The sequence below is a fragment of the Heteronotia binoei genome, chromosome 1 (genome assembly GCF_032191835.1).
Source record: "Heteronotia binoei isolate CCM8104 ecotype False Entrance Well chromosome 1, APGP_CSIRO_Hbin_v1, whole genome shotgun sequence".
In the NCBI taxonomy this organism is placed as follows: Eukaryota; Metazoa; Chordata; class Lepidosauria; order Squamata; family Gekkonidae; genus Heteronotia; species Heteronotia binoei.
In genome coordinates this window covers 174,571,107-174,589,041 of record NC_083223.1, presented here as the reverse complement: position 1 = coordinate 174,589,041, position 17,935 = coordinate 174,571,107, and the positions used below count along the sequence as shown (strand labels likewise).

At 46.3% G+C, this 17,935-nt stretch overlaps 1 protein-coding gene across 1 annotated transcript in view; it reads right to left on the bottom strand.

Annotated features, from left to right (window-relative positions):
* Positions 1-17,935, bottom strand: part of TTC27 (tetratricopeptide repeat domain 27) — a 169,336-nt gene that overhangs the window by 70,573 nt on the left and 80,828 nt on the right. Inside the window, exon 11 of the mRNA XM_060244359.1 lies at positions 3,618-3,713. Coding sequence (XP_060100342.1) covers positions 3,618-3,713 — 96 coding nt within the window. The remainder of the gene's footprint in view (positions 1-3,617; positions 3,714-17,935) is intronic.

The window sequence follows — 17,935 nt, the reverse complement described above, 5'->3', positions numbered from 1 at the left end:
AGATATTTAGAATAAAATCTCGAACCTCTTCTTAGAGAGAATGGATTCCCAACTTGGTTCTAGTATCAACAGTGCATTTTTTAAAGCAAGTCTGAAGGTAAACTAAGGCAAAATCAGAAGGTAGAACCAAATAGATTCACAGAGCATTTTTCTTTAATATCTAAAGCTGGAATTAAGGAAGCAATATGATCATAAAAACAAATTACACTATTGGCTCCTAATACCATCAAACAGCACAGCTTAAGAAAGTGGCATGTAACTGTCAATATTGCAGCAATTTACAGGGACCTTCTTTTTCTGTCAGGCAAACATTTAAAAAACAACTGTTCTAAAAGGAGGTTCAGGTATAGATTTGTCCTTTCTCTGGTGCTCTTCTCAGAGAATACAAGCTATAGGGCTGATTCAGTTTGGCATCAGGCACCACATTTATTTACTTATTTATTTACTATGTTTGTAACCCACCCTCCCTCACAAGTGAACTCAGGGCAGTCAAAACAAAATTCAAACAGAACAAAACGTTTACAAAACAGTCAAACAATAATCCAGTTTTTAAAAGCCCAGTGGCATAACCACAAGGTGGCAAGAGTATTACAGAAGCTCCCAGAGGACACTACATGTATGCCCAGATGGATCAGTTGATTTGGGGAGAGGTACTAAGCATTAAGATGGAATGGAAGGGACGGGTAGAGCAGGGGAGGCTGATATAACTGGACACTCACCACCTCACCCAAAGACTTGGCAGAACAACTTTGTCTTGCAGGCTCAGAAGAACTGTAATAGGTCCTGCAGGGCCCAGATCTCACTCAGTAAGGAGTTCCACCAGGCTGGTTCAGGCTAAGCAGATGTCTTTAGGGTGGGGACCACCAGAAGATGGTGTTCAGAGGAACGCAAGGCATAGGGCTTTGAAGGTTAATACCATAATCTTGAACTTGATTTGGTACTCAAGTGGCAACCAATGCAGCTGGTGCAACACTGCCTGCATGTGCACCCACACAGATGATCCAGTCAGCAGGCACACAATTGCATTTTGTACTAGCTGAAGCTTCCAGAGCAGGGTCAAAGGAAGCCCTGCATAGAGCAAGTTGCAGTAGTCTAACCTGGAGGTGAACATTTCATGGATCATCGTGGCCAAGTCATGTGGGAAGAGATAGGGTATCAGTTGCCTGATCAGCTGAAGATCATAAAAAGCTGATCTGGCAGCATTTGTGACCTGGGCCTCCACTGAAAGTGAGGCATCCAGCATCACACCTAAACTCCTCACTGTTGGCTCTGACACCAATGATGTCCCATCAAGGGTTCGGAGATAGATTGCCAATCCCACCCTCTCATGGCTCAGACAAAGGACCTTCATCTTTGATGGATTCAATTTCAGTCAACTCTGAAACCAGTGGATCAGACATTAACTCCTAATACAACAACTCCAGCTGGGGAATTCACATCACAGCTCCTGTCACCATGGAGTAAATCTGGTGCTACTAGTTGATACAACCTCTCCAGTGTTGCAGGCAATTTCCATAGATGGGCTTCATGGCTGAGTTTTGCATAAAAGCGGCTACTTAGTATCAGCACTAAGCACAATATTGGAATTTGGGTAGTATACAAGACAGAAAATAATCAAGTCAGAAAACACAGGTTTATGCAATTTAAAGTTAGCACAAGAGAAAGGATGCAAATCAAAATTATTAAAATGCTAAGCATACACATATTTCAAGGTAATTTTTTATTTCATCCTTACATTAAGGGAAATATATTTATACTTTTAGCATTCTGATTGTGCTATATTTCAATATGTTATATGCTGCTTTTCTTTATGATTTGTTGCCATGAATGTTTTATGAAGCCATTTGGTAGAATAGTTATTTTAATTAGAAGATGTCTGAGAATGGCAACTAGATTTGTGAACTTCTGATCCTTTCCAGCTATCTGATTACAATGCTAAAGATCCTTAAATCCACTTCCACAGCATTCTGCAGAACAGAATCCAGCCATTGGATTTCAAGGTATTTAGCATGGTTAAAGTTTCAACCATTTTGCATGGAACACAGAAAGTGAGCCACAGCCATAAATTTACTGTTTACATGAATAATAAAAAGGTTGCAGAAACATAAATGATAACACCTGTTTTTACATCTCAGCTCTGAGACATCTGAGGGTGGCAAGTGCAGCAATGAAAATCTGCATGATGAAAGTTGGTAAATTTTTCAGTTTAAGTAAACTGAAGACAGTGGGTTGCACCCAACAACTGCATTTCACTTTTCTTCAAATAGAGAAAAGTGAATAGAGTCGTTGGATATAGTTCCATGAAGAATGCTTCAAGTGAATTATGTACTTTGTTCATAACGGAATTGTGAAATTATGAATAAACTGTAATTAAAGTAAGCAACTACAATGTTTGCATGAAGCTCTTCTGTCTGCTGCCCCAATGCAGCTACGTAACACAGTTATAATATTGCTAGCAGAAAAATTTTGGCTGAGGCTTAAATATACTACCACTGTTAACTAGAGTCTAGAAATAATAGAAGAATTTGTACTGTTGATGGAATTAGTTGACCATTCACACATTAAGGGACAGAGTCAGACACTCATGCCCCTCACTTGAGGATTCAACACATTCAGACATGTCTGTATTCAAACTGATGGGATCTGAAGAGTGCACAAGGCACAGGGTACAGTGGAATTAGGCTGCTGCTTAAAGAAATCACATTTGTGTGGAGCCTTTTATCTTAGTAAACTAAAACAAGCTGTAAGGAACTCCATCTGTTTCCTCCTCACAATTTGGGATTAAACCATGGTTTAGAATCCCAGTTTACAAGAAGGGCAAACTCCAGTTTGTTCAGGCATCCATATTTGGATGCCTCAGCAAATGGCTGTCTGACTGACAGTTTTCAAAACCAGGAAGCTTGCCTCTATTCTCCATGGACAAAAGGAGACTAATCTACCAGTTATGGAGAAATAATTCTTGACAGCAGTTATTTGTGTGCAATAATTACAAAATTAAGTATCAGGGGGGGAAATACATAATAATTATTAGGTTACATATCACAAAGAATTCTGAAATAAATATGCTGCTTTGAGCGTAATATTGCAATCAAGATCAATAATAAATCACCACTGTGCCTGTTACTCAGAAAATTGATTTGACCTGAAAAGCTACACAGCCAAAAATTAAACACTTGGTTTTCTGTACTGGAAGGATTATTGAGATATTTAATAAACAAACTAACAAAAATACCATTCTTCTGTGTCAGAAAATGAAGCATGCATTGGAAAGGTAGAGTCAGAAAAGTCTCATGGTCACAGGCTTCTATTATTCTAGATTTTGTGGTTATGTGTCATCACTGAATAATATTATTAAAACACAGTTTGAAATTGTTACTGCATCATGACTCTTTAAGTTTTGTATTAAGGAAAATATGTACTTTAAAGTATCCTTATGTTTTAAGCTGTTTCAGAAATTGATGTTTTAGGTTAATACTATGGGAAAATGGGGGAAGGAGTCTAATACTGAAAGACATGCACTGATTTTTCCCTCTGCAACATTTCCCCCAGTTTTATCAAATTAATGCTAAAATAATCATAAATCCTACTTCAAGTTAAACAGCAGGTTTATCTTGTACCTGTATAGCCCAACGTGGAGGAACCTGGCAACTGTAAAAAAGTTTCATACGTTCACAAACTGGTGTTTTCTTGTCTTCAAATTGGTCTGCAAGAGCCTGAAAATAGTAAACACATTATAAACTGCCTGAAGAATATTTTATTGAGAGGTAGGGTACAGATAGCCCAATAAATAAAAATTTAAGACTCTACTTAGCAGTGGAACAAAATAAAACATCTTTGGCAGAATAAAGTTCATAAGACTTATGAAATAAACCACTTCATATACATTAAAAAAGAGATAACAGAAGAATTCAGTGACTTAAATAGCAGCTGATGAAATCTAATTCTGTGCTATAATACACATAAAAGGGTCATAAAAGGAACAAAAGGGTTATAAAGGGAACAAAAGGTTATAAGAGGAACAAAAGGTCTTTACAGCTTGTCATGTAAACTGCTTCTTGATGAACTTTATATTTAAAGTTTACACAATCATTAAACAAAACAACAGTTTAAAAGGATATAATTTATTTCTGTTTTTCAATGGAGAAAGTGCCATCAGTCACAGCTGAGGTATGGCAACCTCATAGGGTTTTCAAGGCAAGAGACCTTCTGAGGGTCGTTTGCCACTGCCTGCTTCTGCATAGCAACCCCCCTGGGTTTGCATTCAAAGGCCTGTTTGCACAACTGGAAGGCATTTCTGTTTGAGCAATGAACACTGCAACTGTAGTTCTCATGCCATTCCCAAAGGGTCCCTTGACTCTCAGAAGCAGCTTTTCATGGTGTACAAACAGAGGCCAAAATCCCCCTGCTCATATAGTATAACTCCACTTTCGGTTCTCTGGATCTCATCCACAGAGTTCAACTTTTCAATCATCTTGTCTCCTCTCCCCTGGTCCCTTCTCACTGCTTCATTGTTTTGTGAAAAACTGGCTACTACCCTAGCAAAAAAAAAAAAAGATCCACAAAGCAAAGATCATTCAGAGCACAACCAAGACAATTATGGACGGGTGATTGTTCCAGAAAACTTGAGAGCTGTTCTTCATCCTCCCAATTATCTTCCCTAGGCAAGTTTGAAGCTGGCCTATAACTGGCCACTATAGTTTTATCCAAAGTGGGATTAAAAAGCAACACCACACAGCTGATTACAGGCTCCTTCCAAATCTCCAGAAAATCCCGCTTAATATTGCAAGCATTTACAACACTAACTAAAGCTTCCCTGCAGGATTTTATCAGTCAGGACTGGCAATTGTCCAAGCCACATGTGGCAGCCCTCACAGCCCTTTATATACCACCAAAAAGCCACATCAGATATAATCAATTCCTTGTTTGTATCCTACATTCAAACTGGATAACCCTACCACACACCAGATTCTCCACCTCTTTGGATACCTTGAGCTCACTGCCAAGCAGGACCTGGCAGATCAGTGACACAGATAACACATGCGACAACCAAGAGAAGAGATTGAGGATCCTGTAAATAAATTCTTATTGTTTTATTATCCTGAGATTAAATAAAGTTGCAGCCTGTTTCTTACTCAAATTCATTTTCAGTGGGTTGACTTGGTTCCCTGTAGCTGAAAACCTCCGGCAGAAATAGGAATACAAAGAAATGGTTATGTGATTAAAATACTACCTACCTCATGATACTGTTGGACAGCTATGAGTTAGTACTTCACTAAAGTTAACACTTTTTAACATAATGTGATGCTGTTTGAAGCATAAAGTATTTCCTTGAATACAGCCAGCTTTAAATTAATAGTGCAATTATCTGGCTCCCCAGATAAGATGTTTGGTCTGGGTAACTATAAACAGCTTTATTAACATGAGGATGTTACTACAAAGTAAAACTATGCTGAAAAAAACAACTGCCACTGTATTCCACTTCCAAATTGTAAGCATTAAAAAGATTAACGGTTCCCTTGTTATAAATGAATGTAATTGTCCAGAACAGCCTTTGCAATGTACTAAGTACTTTCAAGGGGGTTCCAGGAGCAACAGATATGTCACAGATAAATATGCCAGTGGTCTGAGAACCACAATCTTTGGTAGGCAGTTGGGCTGCAACACACACAGCAAATTTAAACTAGAGTTTCATGCACATCTGGAGAAACTTTTTTCTTTCAGTAACTGACCCAAAGCTGATTTTAATTTAGAGCAAGCACTATCCAGGGCTCACATTCATTACACATAATTTTAAGTAGTGATTTGGCAATCATGAAAGTGGCCAGACTGACTGACCTACAGACTAAAGTCCTTCAATTTTATATACAGGGCAGACAGAACACAAGGACAGAACAGTCCCCCCCCCCCCCTCAAATAAAGTACATCAATTCTTTTCTGGAGGCTGCATCTCTAAATTGCTGTAATTTAATCTCTGCAATCACTCAAAATTTATTCTTTATTGATTCAGCCAAAGATAACAAATAAATTGGAGCTTTTCTTAGAGGTCTGCGTGTCCCTTCCCTCCACACTGGTCACCCTGTTTACAGAGGCCACTAATGGATTGTTTCATTTTAAAATACAAATAAGTTACTAGGCTTAGCAAGTTATCTATCTAGCCCAGTGGCCATTTCCAGATACCTTTTCAGAAACAAATACCACAACAAATGCACTATTCTGTCACATATTATTACTGAGGGCGTTTTCGCACTGACCTTTTACTGGCGCGACCACCCTCCTCACGCCGGCGGATCTGCAGGGATTTCGCACCAGAAGCGCCGGCGCAGCCAAAAGAGCCGGCTACTTCCATCGCGAAACCCGCTCAAACGTTTTCCTGCTTCTTGGCGGTTTCCGTTTGAGCTGGTTTCGCGACGGAAGTTGCCGGCTCTTTTGGCTGCGCCGGCGCTTCTGGTGCGAAATCCCTGCAGATCCGCCGGCGTGAGGAGGGTGGTCGCGCCAGTAAAAGGTCAGTGCAAAATCAGCCTGACAGATCTTGCCCTATGCTCTGAAAGTTCCTCATGACTTAATACTGAATACAGTCCAATAAAAAGTTTAAGTGTGTGTGTGTGTGTGTGTATAAAACGAACCACGATCACTCCTCAAAGGTGACTTTACTGTGAAAATTTTCTGCCACCTTTCTAAATATTGAAAGGGATCTTTCTTGGCAAGCCTTTCTAAAGATGAATGGGCCACAGCAGAGGTGCTACCGTTGAGAAAACCATGCTCCCTGTTACTTTTTTGTCATTTGCAAGGCAAGGCATCCAGATCAGAACCCTCTTATTCTGTTACAGTTGTGAATTCGTTAGCTCAGAGTAGTTAGAGAGCCATAATGTTTCTAAACCTCAGCCAAGTAATCTTCACCCCAGTTTACAAAAACATATCCTGATGATAAAAGAGGGCTGTATGAACAGAAGTATAGTGTCCAGATCAAGTGAAGTGATGGCAACACTTTGCTCTGCTCTGGTTAGACCTCACCTAGAGTATAGTGTTCAGTTTTGGACACCACAATTTAAGAAGAATATAGGCAAGCTGGAATGTGTCCAGAGGAGGGCAACAAAGATGGTGAAGGGTCTGGAGACCAAGTCCTACAAGGAAAGGTTGAAGAAGCTGGGTTTGTTTAGCCTAAGAGGTGATATGATAGTCCTTGAAGGGCTATCACAGAGTTGAAATCAAATCAGAAGAGTTTCCTGCTAAACATCAGGAAGAACTTCCTGACAGTTAAGAGTGGTTACTCAGTGGAATTTGCTTTCTTGGGAGGTGGTGGGCTCTCTTTTGGAGGTTTCCTGTGACCATCCGATAGCAATGCTGATTTGTGAATTTAGGCTGATCATGAGAGGGAGGGCAGGAAGGGTTGCATTAGTGCTTAGTTCTTATGGCCCTTTCTTATGCCAGTTTGGTGCAGTGGTTAAGTACGTGGACTCTTATCTGGGAGAACTGGGTTTGATTCCCCACTCCTCCACTTGCAGCTGCTGGAATGGTCTTGGGTCAGCCATAGCTTTCATAGGAGTTGTCCTTGAAAGGGCAGCTGTTGTAAGAGCTCTCTTAGCCCCACCTACCTCACAGGGTCTGTTGTGGGGGTGGGGTAAAGGAGATTGTGACCGCTCTGAGATTCAGAGTATGGGGCAGGATATAAATCCAATGTCTTCTTCTTCCTCTTCTTCTTACATGCCCAGGAAAATGCTGATTGTCACCTTGGGGCCAAGAAGCACTTTTCTTCAGGTCAGTTTGGCCAGGGATCTTTTTGTTTTGTTTTTTTGCCATCTTCTGGGCATGGAGTAGGAGTAACTGGGTGTTTGGAGGAGTATTTGTGAATGTCTTGCATGAAGCAGGGGGTTGGACTAGATGATCCTGGAGGTCCCTTCCAACTCTATGATTCTAGTATACTGGAGCATTTAAAAGAGAAATTGCTGTTCTTAATGCATAATTTACATCCCTTTTTGTTGGTGGTGATTAACCACAGTAATAAAACATTTGTACACCTAAATGTACCATGGTGGCGATGGGAAGCTGCTTTTATTTTTCAACTATGACGGGTTCAGAATTGGTGCACAAGTAAAATAACCAGCTGCTAGCCATATGCTAGCCATATCAAGACTGTGCAGCAATACTAGCATTTGCATTTCTTTGTACAGAAAATCATGGTGACAGCACTTAATGGAGTGGGGTCTGAGACCTACTATAGATGATATATAATAAATTAGATTAAAGGATCAAAATAAAATTAATCTAGCTTTCCAGTTAAAAACAACAATGCTTCTCTTTTCTGTGCCCCAGTCTCAGAAAACAAGTTGCACATGGCAGATTATATGTGGATGTTACATTACTGTAATTCTGAAGCATTTATTTAAAGTCATTCACTTTAAAAACAGCAGAAATCAAAATCATCAGGAAACATTTGTCATAAAATGTCAACCCCAGAGATCCTCTATCTAGGCTGTCAGGACAAAGACATAACCGAACTTCCAAAAATTCACTGGAGGCCAAAATATTGACTTTCTCTGGCTGCTTCCCTAATGGAATAAAACAACAATATGATAAGAGGCAGGGCACAAAAAAGTACTAAACTATTTCATTAATGGGTGGAATTTAACTCCTGGCTGATAACATGTGGATACAATAGAAATGGTGATTAAAAACTACTCAAAATAGATCACAGAATTGCATAATGAAAGGTAAATCTTATCTCTTATTCTCTTGCAAGGCAGGAAACATCTGTGTAAATTAGATACAACTATCCCTAAAGTATTTAATTTTTCACTTCTTTAATTTCATTTTATTTTTATAACCCTATTATTCCTTTTATACAAATCTACTAAGAATAAAGTCTTATCTGTTCCTACTGCTCCCAATCATGCCTTCTCATTTTCATAAACTACTTTCAGATTTAAAGGAATAAAAATCTGTATATATATTAAAAACACCACACCTGAGAAAACTGTTAACCAGGGATGTATTACCACAACAAGGTAGGGGGACACATTTGTCTAATTAACAAAAAAAGACTGTGTGCTATGGGGAACTATTATTGCAGAGAGAATGACTCATACACAATATAAGTAAATAATCAAATACTATATAAGGTCCTGCATACATTCTGCAAGGATGCCAAGGTGAACACAGCAGAAGTTTTGTATTACCAAACAAGTTAAAATTACAAATTTGTGCGATGGACTTTCAAGGGTTAATATCTAACAGAGTCTGAGAACCGTTGAGTGACAGGCTGTTCAAACAGAATTCTGTGAAGGGAGTCAGTGAAGGAATGACAGTTGGGAACTAACAGTTGAAGGAGTGCCAGTTAAGCACTGACTGTGGAGTGGGAAGGAGGCAAAAGGAGTGAGAGAATCAGAGAGGATCCCCATTCAAGCCAAAAAGGGAAATTGCTTCTAATTAAGAGAAGTAATCCCTGCCCAGTGAAAAAGATTAGGATCACTCCTTACAAGAGGAGTGAGCCCTGGTCTGTGTATATAGAAGGAACTTGGTTGTTGGAGGCAGTATTGGGCATGGTGCTGGAGCACTCTAGGGTTCTAGTCTTGGGGGACTTTAACATCCATGCTGACGATGCTACTTATTCACAGGCCATGGATCTAGTGCCACCTATAGCTGCGCTAGGATTCTCCCAGTTTGTATCAGCTCCCACGCATCAAGCAGGTCACATGCTGAACTTGATTTTTGGGATGTAGATTATTGTGGATCTGGAAGCCATTGATGTGGTGCCATGATCAGACCACTTTGTCCTGAAGGCCTGTGTAAGCACCCCACTTCCTCCTCGTTTTGGTGGCAATCTGATTTATGTTCACTTGTGAAGACTGATGGATCTGATTGGTTTCCAAAATCTCTGTGGGATCCAATGCCCCCTGGCAGTCTGCTAGATGAGCTGGTGGAGGATTGGCATTTCCAGCTCTCTGAAGCCATCAATGAAATTGCCCTCCAATACCCTCTTCGCTACCATGCCAAAACAGCCCCTTGGTATACCTCGGAGCTGTGGAGGATGAAATAGGAGCTAAGACCACTAGATTGCTAACTTCCCTTTCACAGGGAAATCAAAAGGATAAGGAATTGGCTATTAGATGTGAGACCTTTGTGAGCTATTTTGTCGATAAAATCTTATCGCTCTGCCATGGTTGATACAGTACATGAGCTAGATGCCTCATGGCCATCTTCAGGTCCAACATTGGACCAGTTCAGTGGACTTTCTTAGAAGAAAGTTGACAGGATCCTGGCAGCTGTGAAGCCCACCACTTGCCCCCTTGACTTGTGCCCATCACGGCTGGTAAAAGTCAGCAGTGACAGAATTCGGGCTCCCCTGGGAGATACTGTCAACTTCAGCAGCCTTCCCAAGGCCCTTAAAGAAGGCAGTAGTAGGAAATCCCTGGACCCTATGGTCCCAGACAACTAGTGCCCAGTGTTGAATCTTCTGCTCCTGGGCAAAGTAGCTGACAGGGTGGTAGCAGAACAGCTCCAGACTTTCCTGGATAATGCCTCTTATCTGGATCCATTCCAGTCCGGCTTCCACCCTGGCCATGGGACAGAAACGGCACTGGTAATCTCCATGGGTGACCTCCAGAGACACCTGTATTGAGGCAGGTCAGTGCTGCTGTTGCTACTGACTTAATGGAAGTATGTGACAAAGTTGACTTCAATCTTATGACCCACCACTTTGCCAACAAGGGGATATAGGGGACAGTGTTGCATCAGCTACTCTTTCTCCATGGTCAGAGATAGAGGGTGGCTCTCAAGGAGAGAGTTTTTGTGTTACCCTTTGGCATGTGGCATCCCGCAGGGATGTTTTGTTCAACATCTATATGCACCCCCACGCTCAATTAACCCGGGGGTTTGGGCTGGGGTGTCACCAGTAGGCTGATGACACCAAGCTATATCAGTTGATGGACGGTTGGCTGGACTGTGCCCCAGGGCTTAGAGGATGTGCCTGACTGGTTACAGCAGAGTTGGCTGGAATTAAATCAATTGAAGATGGAGGTCCTGTGCCTGAGTCATGGTGGGGTCGGAAATTCGATTCCCAACCCTTAGCAGGGCATCATTGACACCAATGCCAATGGTGAGGAGCCTAGGAGTGATCCTGGATACCTCAATGTCAATGGAGGACAAAGTCACAATCATTGCCAGATCAGCCTTTTACCATCACTGGCTGGGCAGGCAACTGGTTCCCTATCTCTCCTCCTGCAACCTGGCTATGATGAACCATGCAATGGTCACCTCCAGGTTAGACTACTGACAGAGCTGGATTAATAATTAGGCAAATGAGGCACTTGCCTATGGGTCCTCATGCTTTTAGGGGCCCCGGGTCAGTTTTCCCCCCATGCCAGTTTCCCCCTGTGGCCAATTTGCCTCTTCCTCTATCAGCCCCTTCCCCTCAGCTTGCCTGCCTCGCCTCCTCCCCATCGCTTCCCCCTTCGTCCGCCCACCTCCTCCCTCCCCTCCCTCGTCGTTGCTTCGCTGTTCGTCCGCTTCTCTTTTCACCTGACCCCACCCCCGTTGTTTCCTTCTTTGTCTGCCTGCCCCACCTTCTCCCCATCTGCAAGCCCAGCCCCAGGGAAACCCATCTCTGGAGCGAGAGAAAACTGCTTCTGCACTCGCCGGGCTTGCAAGGCACTTTCGGCTGAGTCAGGAGGGGAGGAAAGGGAAGCCGTTGCTAAACTCCGCCTGGGCTCTGGTTGAGTGGTGGGCAGCGGGCACAGAACACTTCCCCCCCCCCAGAAGCAGAAATCCAAATCACCTGTAGCAAAAAAAAAGTAGGAAAACCAGCCAGGCAAGCTGGCTCCATCATGCTCGCCTGCCCTTCAGCAACTCCTCAGCCCCTCTTCTGCATCTGGCAGCACCAAGCCAGCCAGCACTGGCTCTCATAGAGCAATGGGACAGGGAGAGAGATGGATTGGGCTGGCAAAATCACTGCAAAGCTTCCTGCATTGGGAGCTTGCTTCCCCACCCCCCTCAGTAACTTGCAGGCTGACTCTGTCAGTAGCAGAGAACAGATTTTTTAAAGTTCCCTTTGCTCTTTTGGCTGCCTCCACTCTTTCTATCAAGTGCAAATGAGAGGGGGGGGACAACAACTTCCCTTTGTTCCCTGGGGAAGGGGAAGGGAAAGAGACAGTGGAAAGACCAAGTTGTCCGGGAGTGCCTTGAGAAGCCCAACAAAGTTTCCCTCCAGGTTTTGTGTGCAGTGCTTCTCTGGGATGGCTGCTCCAGAGCCTCCAGTCAGTTCACCAAGAAAGAGTCTTGATTGTTTCTGTGAGTCAGACTGGTTTGCAGGTTGTCTGTCTGTCTGTCTGTGCCTCTCTCTCAGTAGCAGAGATAGGCCCTTAGCTAAGGGTGAAACATGTTCGGGGGTAGGGGAGATGCGGAAGGCGGCCGCAGGAAGACAGCAGCGGTTGCGGGGAGGCGGCGGAAAGGCAGCGGCAGCTGCGGGGAGGCAGTTGAAGGTGGCAGGAAGGCAGCTGCAGCAGGACGGTTGCAGTGGGGCGGGGGCAGCAGCTGCGGGGAGGTGGTGGATGGCAGCGGGGAGACTGGTGACTGCGGAGAGGCGGCAGAAGGAGGCAGGAAGACAGTGTCAGCTGCAGGGAGGCAGTGGGAAGGCAGCAGCAGCTTTGGAGAGGTGGTGGAAGGCAGCGGGAAGACAGTGGCAGCGGTGGGGAGGCGGCGGGAAGGCAGCAGCAGCTGCATGGAGGTGGCAGAAGGCGGCGGGAAGACAGCGGCGGCTGCGGAGACGCAGTGGAAGGCGACGGGAAGGCAGCAGCAGCAGCTGTGAGGAGTTGGCGGAAGGCAGTGGGAAGACAGTGGTGGCTGCGGGGAGGCAGTGGGAAGGCAGCAGCAGCTGCATGGAGGTGGCGGGAAGACAGCAGCGGCTGCGGGGAGGCAGTGAAAGGCGACGGGAAAGCAGCAGCAGCTGTGAGGAGGTGGCGGAAGGCAATGGGAAGACAGTGGTGGCTGCGGGGAGGTGGTGGAAAAACAATGGCGGCTGTGGGGAGGCGCGGAAGGCGGTGGGAAGGTGGCAGCAGCTCCATGGAAGCGGTGGAAGGTGGCGGGAAGGCAGCGGTGGCAGCAGGCAGCAGCGGCTGCGAGGAGGAGGCAGGAGGCAGCAGGAAGGCAGCTGCGGCTGCAGGGAGGTGGCTGAAGGTGGCAGGAAGTCTTATTCATTGTGTTGCATGTGACTATCTCACTGATCTCTCCAGTAATCCTGACTTTATTTTCCTGCTATTCCCTGTGTGAGAGTCTGCTTTACATCCCTGTACTGCTTTAGCCATGCCAGACAGTTCAGCAGAAGCAATATAGACTTCATCAAGGCTGGCCCCGCCTGGCAGCCAACTATAATCAACGCTTCACATGAACATAGACATGCCTTATATAAATGAAGGGAAAATATAAGGGGTGCCATTTTTTACTTTTGCCCCCCCCTTAAAAATATGTAGATCTGGCCCTGCCCCCACAGCTTTGTCAAAGGGGCTTTTGAGGTTGCCTGCAGACTGCAGTGGGGCAGACGCTCTGTCTCTGAGATAATTGGCAAGGGGCCCCCGAGAGTTTGACTACCTAGGGGCCTCCACAGGGTTTAATCCGGCACTGACTACTGTTAAGTCGCTCTGTGCAGGGCTGCCTTTGAATCTAACACAGAAGCAGCTGGAACAAAATGCAGCAGTGCGCCTGCTGACTGGGACATCTATGCGGGTGCAGATTCAGCTAGTTCTGAACCAGATACATTGGCTTCCAGTTGAGTACTGGATCAGGTTCAAGGCACTAATATTTAAGGTCCTACGTGATTAGGGATGAACCTACCTCTAGCATACCTGAACATATGAAGCATATGAACATATGAAGCTGCTTTATACTGAATCAGACCTTAGGGATCTGTTGAGGCTGGGAGAGTGGGTGTCAACATGGCAAATGAGGCTGAACATGGTCAAGTGCAAAGAATTGCAACAAGACAAGGGCAGCAAGACAAGGAAACAGCTGGTTGGAGTCTCTGGCTTGCAGTAGCACCTCACGCACACACAAGACCTGCTCCAGGGAGAAGTGGGGTAGCAGTCCCCAGGAAGAGGGAGAAAGTACTGCTGAGCTCACCTCACTTCCCTGTCTCCCCCCGCCCCCGCAGCAAACACAATCTAGCATAAATCTCATTAAGGTACAAATATACTGCTTGTTTTTAAAAGCTGCCAGAGAAGCTTTGGTAAGCAAGGCAGACATGGCTATGGCACCTTCTTCTTCTTCCCCTTGGTCACCCTGCTTCTCCCAGGAGGACATCAGGGTGGAATGAAAATGAATGAAATTGACATGACAAGAGAGACATCCACTGGTATGGGATGGGATGGGAAGCCCAAAGCTTTAGAATGGTTTTCCCTTTAATGCTTCAATTAACAAATGTTGGGGGAGGGGGAATTATTTTGGTAGTCTCTGGAAACAAACCTAAGATTGCAATGGCATCTTGTTATCTGACATTTTAGGGGGGTTTTACAAGCAGCATGAAGCTAATGTAATGATATTTACACAAGATTAAGCTCCCTGGGGAAAAAAGATATGGAAGTGAGGTGGGTGAGGCAGCACCTTCTTCATCTTCCTATGGGGCCACAGGAGCAGGCCTTGTGTGTGTGTGTGTGTGCGTGTGCGTGAGTGTGTGTGGTGTGTGCTGCTACAAGCTGGTGACACCCTCCATTTCCTTTTTTTATTCAGTGATCTGAGACTCATGCTGTTTGAAAAAAAATTAAAATGGAAAACAACAATTTTAATCATCCACTTTGCCAAGATTAGTCATCTCTTCCCTCTCCAGTGAGATCTTTACCCTGACAGAGACAATCCCTCCTTTTGGCATTTTAGAATCATCACAAGAAATAAAGAAACCCCCTACCTTTCTCAATTCCCCATTTTTACATTTTTGAAAAAGAAGTAACCAGTTTTCCCCCTCCTTCCCCACGCTGCTGAAACACTTGCAAAGAACTCTTCTGTACCTAGTAGGATAGCAATGGCTTGGGAATAGGTCTCAGTGGATCGCCCATAACTCCCCCCCCCATGTATCCCCAGCATAGCTCCACACAACAAACAAAGATGAAGGGTAATGAAGCGCCTATGAGACTTTGCATGCAGCACAAAGAGCCTGTGCAATAATGGTGGCTGGGCTGGCAGAGGAGAGGAGAGTGCAAGGAAAGCAGAGAAAGGTATCAGGATGGTGGGAAGGGGCAAAAATGGGCTCCCCTTCTAATGGCTGGGGGTGGGTTGGAGGAACCTCCTCTACACTAGAGTAAGGATGGACCAGCAAAAGTAAACAAGCATGCAACATATCCAGGCAGCGGCTCCAAAGGAAACAAGAAGCATCATTATACACTGATGAGGGGGGAAGAAAAACAGGTTTCCTACCTGTAACTGATGATCTTCGAGTGGTCATCTGTGCAGTCACACCGATGGGAGAAGGCGCCAGCGCCGATCACGATCAGTAAACTTCAAAGCTGCGGATTTCCGCGCCTCCGCCCCAGTGCGCATGCTCAGGAGCCCCACCGCGCATGCCCACTGGGACGGGAGCGGACATCCCGCCAGTTCCTTCTGACCGCTGCGTCAGCCCCTGACGGACCGGATGCAGAGGGGAAGGAGGGCGGGTAGTGTGACTGCACAGATGACCACTCGAAGATCATCAGTTACAGGTAGGAAACCTGTTTATCTTCTTCGTGGTCTCTGCGCATCACACCGATGGGAGATTAGCAAGCTAGAGTCCTACCTGGTGGCGGGTGCCACGGTCCGTCAGTAGGAGATGGATTGAAGCACAGCACGGCCAACCGAAGACTCCCGACGCCGCCTCAGGTCCAGGGCATAGTGCGACACAAAGGTGTGTGGTGAAGCCCATGTAGCGGCCCTGCAGATGTCCTGAAGTGGGACGCCTTTCATGAACGCCGCCGAAGTGGCCATCGCCCGCGTGGAATGGGCCCTCACTGGCCCCGGGAGCGGCGTTTTGCAGAGTAGGTAACACAGCCTGATCGCCTCGACAATCCACTTGGAGAGCCTCTGGGACGATATCCTCCTCCCTTTCGCTGCAGACGCGTAGGACACAAACAGCCGGGAGTCCTTCCTCGAGCCCTTTGTACGATGCACGTAGAAGGATAGGGCTCGTTTAACGTCCAAGGCGTGTAGCCGGCGTTCAGGCTCGGACGCCGGGTTAGGATAAAACGCTGGCAGCAAGATCTCAGCGTTGAGATGGAAGGAGGACAAGACCTTAGGCAGAAAGGTAATGTCTGGGCGAAGCACCACCCCGTCCGGAGTGAATGTCAAGTAGGGGGCGTCACAGCGGAGAGCCGCCAGCTCGCCCACTCGCCTGGCGGACGTAATCGCCACCAGAAAAGCCGTTTTCCAAGCCAGGAGGTGGGGCGCACAAGTAGCCAAAGGCTCGAAAGGCTTCCCAGTTAAGGCCTTCAGCACCAGGTTCAGGTCCCAAGCTGGGGCGGGCATCCGCACCATCGGGTACAACCTTGCTAGTCCTCTCAGGAACTTTTTAGAGTCCGGGTGGGCAAAAACAGACTGACCATCCACCCGCGGGTGTTCTGCCGAGATGGCGGCCAGGTAGACGCGCACCGACGTCACTGTCAGTCCCGCATCCAGCAGAGAAACCAAAAAATCAAAAATGACAGGGAGGCCCGCCACCCGCGGGCTAACCCCTACAGCGTCAGCAAACCTGGAAAACCTACCCCACTTGTACAAATACGACTTTCGCGTGGAAGGTTTCCTACAGTTTAACATAACAAATTTCACTCTCTCGGATAACTGCTGTGTGTCAGACGCCAAGCTGTTAGCTTTAAGTGCGGAACATCGTGGTGGAGTACCCGCCCCCCGTGGGATAGTAGGAGGTCCGGCACCTGCGGGAAGTGGTGAAAGTTGCCGTTCGCCAGCTCCAGGACGATGGGAAACCACTGTTGCCTCGGCCACCACGGCGTTACGAGAATACCCACCGGCCGGTCCTGCAGAACCTTCTGCAGCACCCGGGTCAGGAGTGGGACGGGGGGGAACAGGTACACGCTGTGATAGCACCACGGGATCAATAGGCCGTCCCCCAGGGATCTGGAGTCCACTCCTCTCCTGCTGCAGAACAGTCTGCATTTTTTGTTGTCCCTTGTCGCAAAAACGTCGAGGTCTGGCGTGCCCCAGCGCTGGAAGACTGATTTCAGATAGACCCGATTCAACTCCCACTCGTGGAGCAACGCTCCCCTCGGCTTAGGAAGTCCGCTTGGACATTCTGTTCCCCCGGGAGGTGAGCGGCCATCAGGGATATCCCCAGGGACCCGCACCTCTCCCAGATGCTCATTGCCAGTTCGCACAAGCTGCGGGACACCGTGCCCCCTTGCCGATTCAGGTAGGCCATGGCTGTGGTGTTGTCTGTCAAGATGGCCACCGACCTGCCCCGAACTAGAGTCTGGAAGGAGTGCAGGGCGCGGGACACCGCCATCAACTCTAAGAAGTTGATATGATGATGTCGAAGATGCCTGGGCCAGGGAGCTCCCACGCACAGGCGACCGTCGGCTCTTCAGCCGATTTTCGGGGGGAAAGCGCCTGCTCCATTAGCGCCGCCGCCAGTCTCGCCGCCCGATTCTTCCGAGTTTGCTTAGAAAATTTCGCGCAGTGTGCACAGGAGTCTGGCTTGTGGCGTTCTCCAAGGCACAGCAGACACAGCGAATGTCCGTCAGGCGGTGCGATTTTGCTCCCACACTTAACTCACCGTCTGAAGAAGCCCCACCGCCTTTCCATGCGCAAGGGAAGACGGCGGGAGGATCACGGGAGGGATAGAAAAAAGAGGGGGGGGTCGCCCAAAGGGCGGGAAACTCACCCCACACTCCCGCGGCAGCAACAAGCCTATACTAACTAACTATACTATACTAGAAAAACTAACTAACAACTATCTACATAAATCAACCAACAG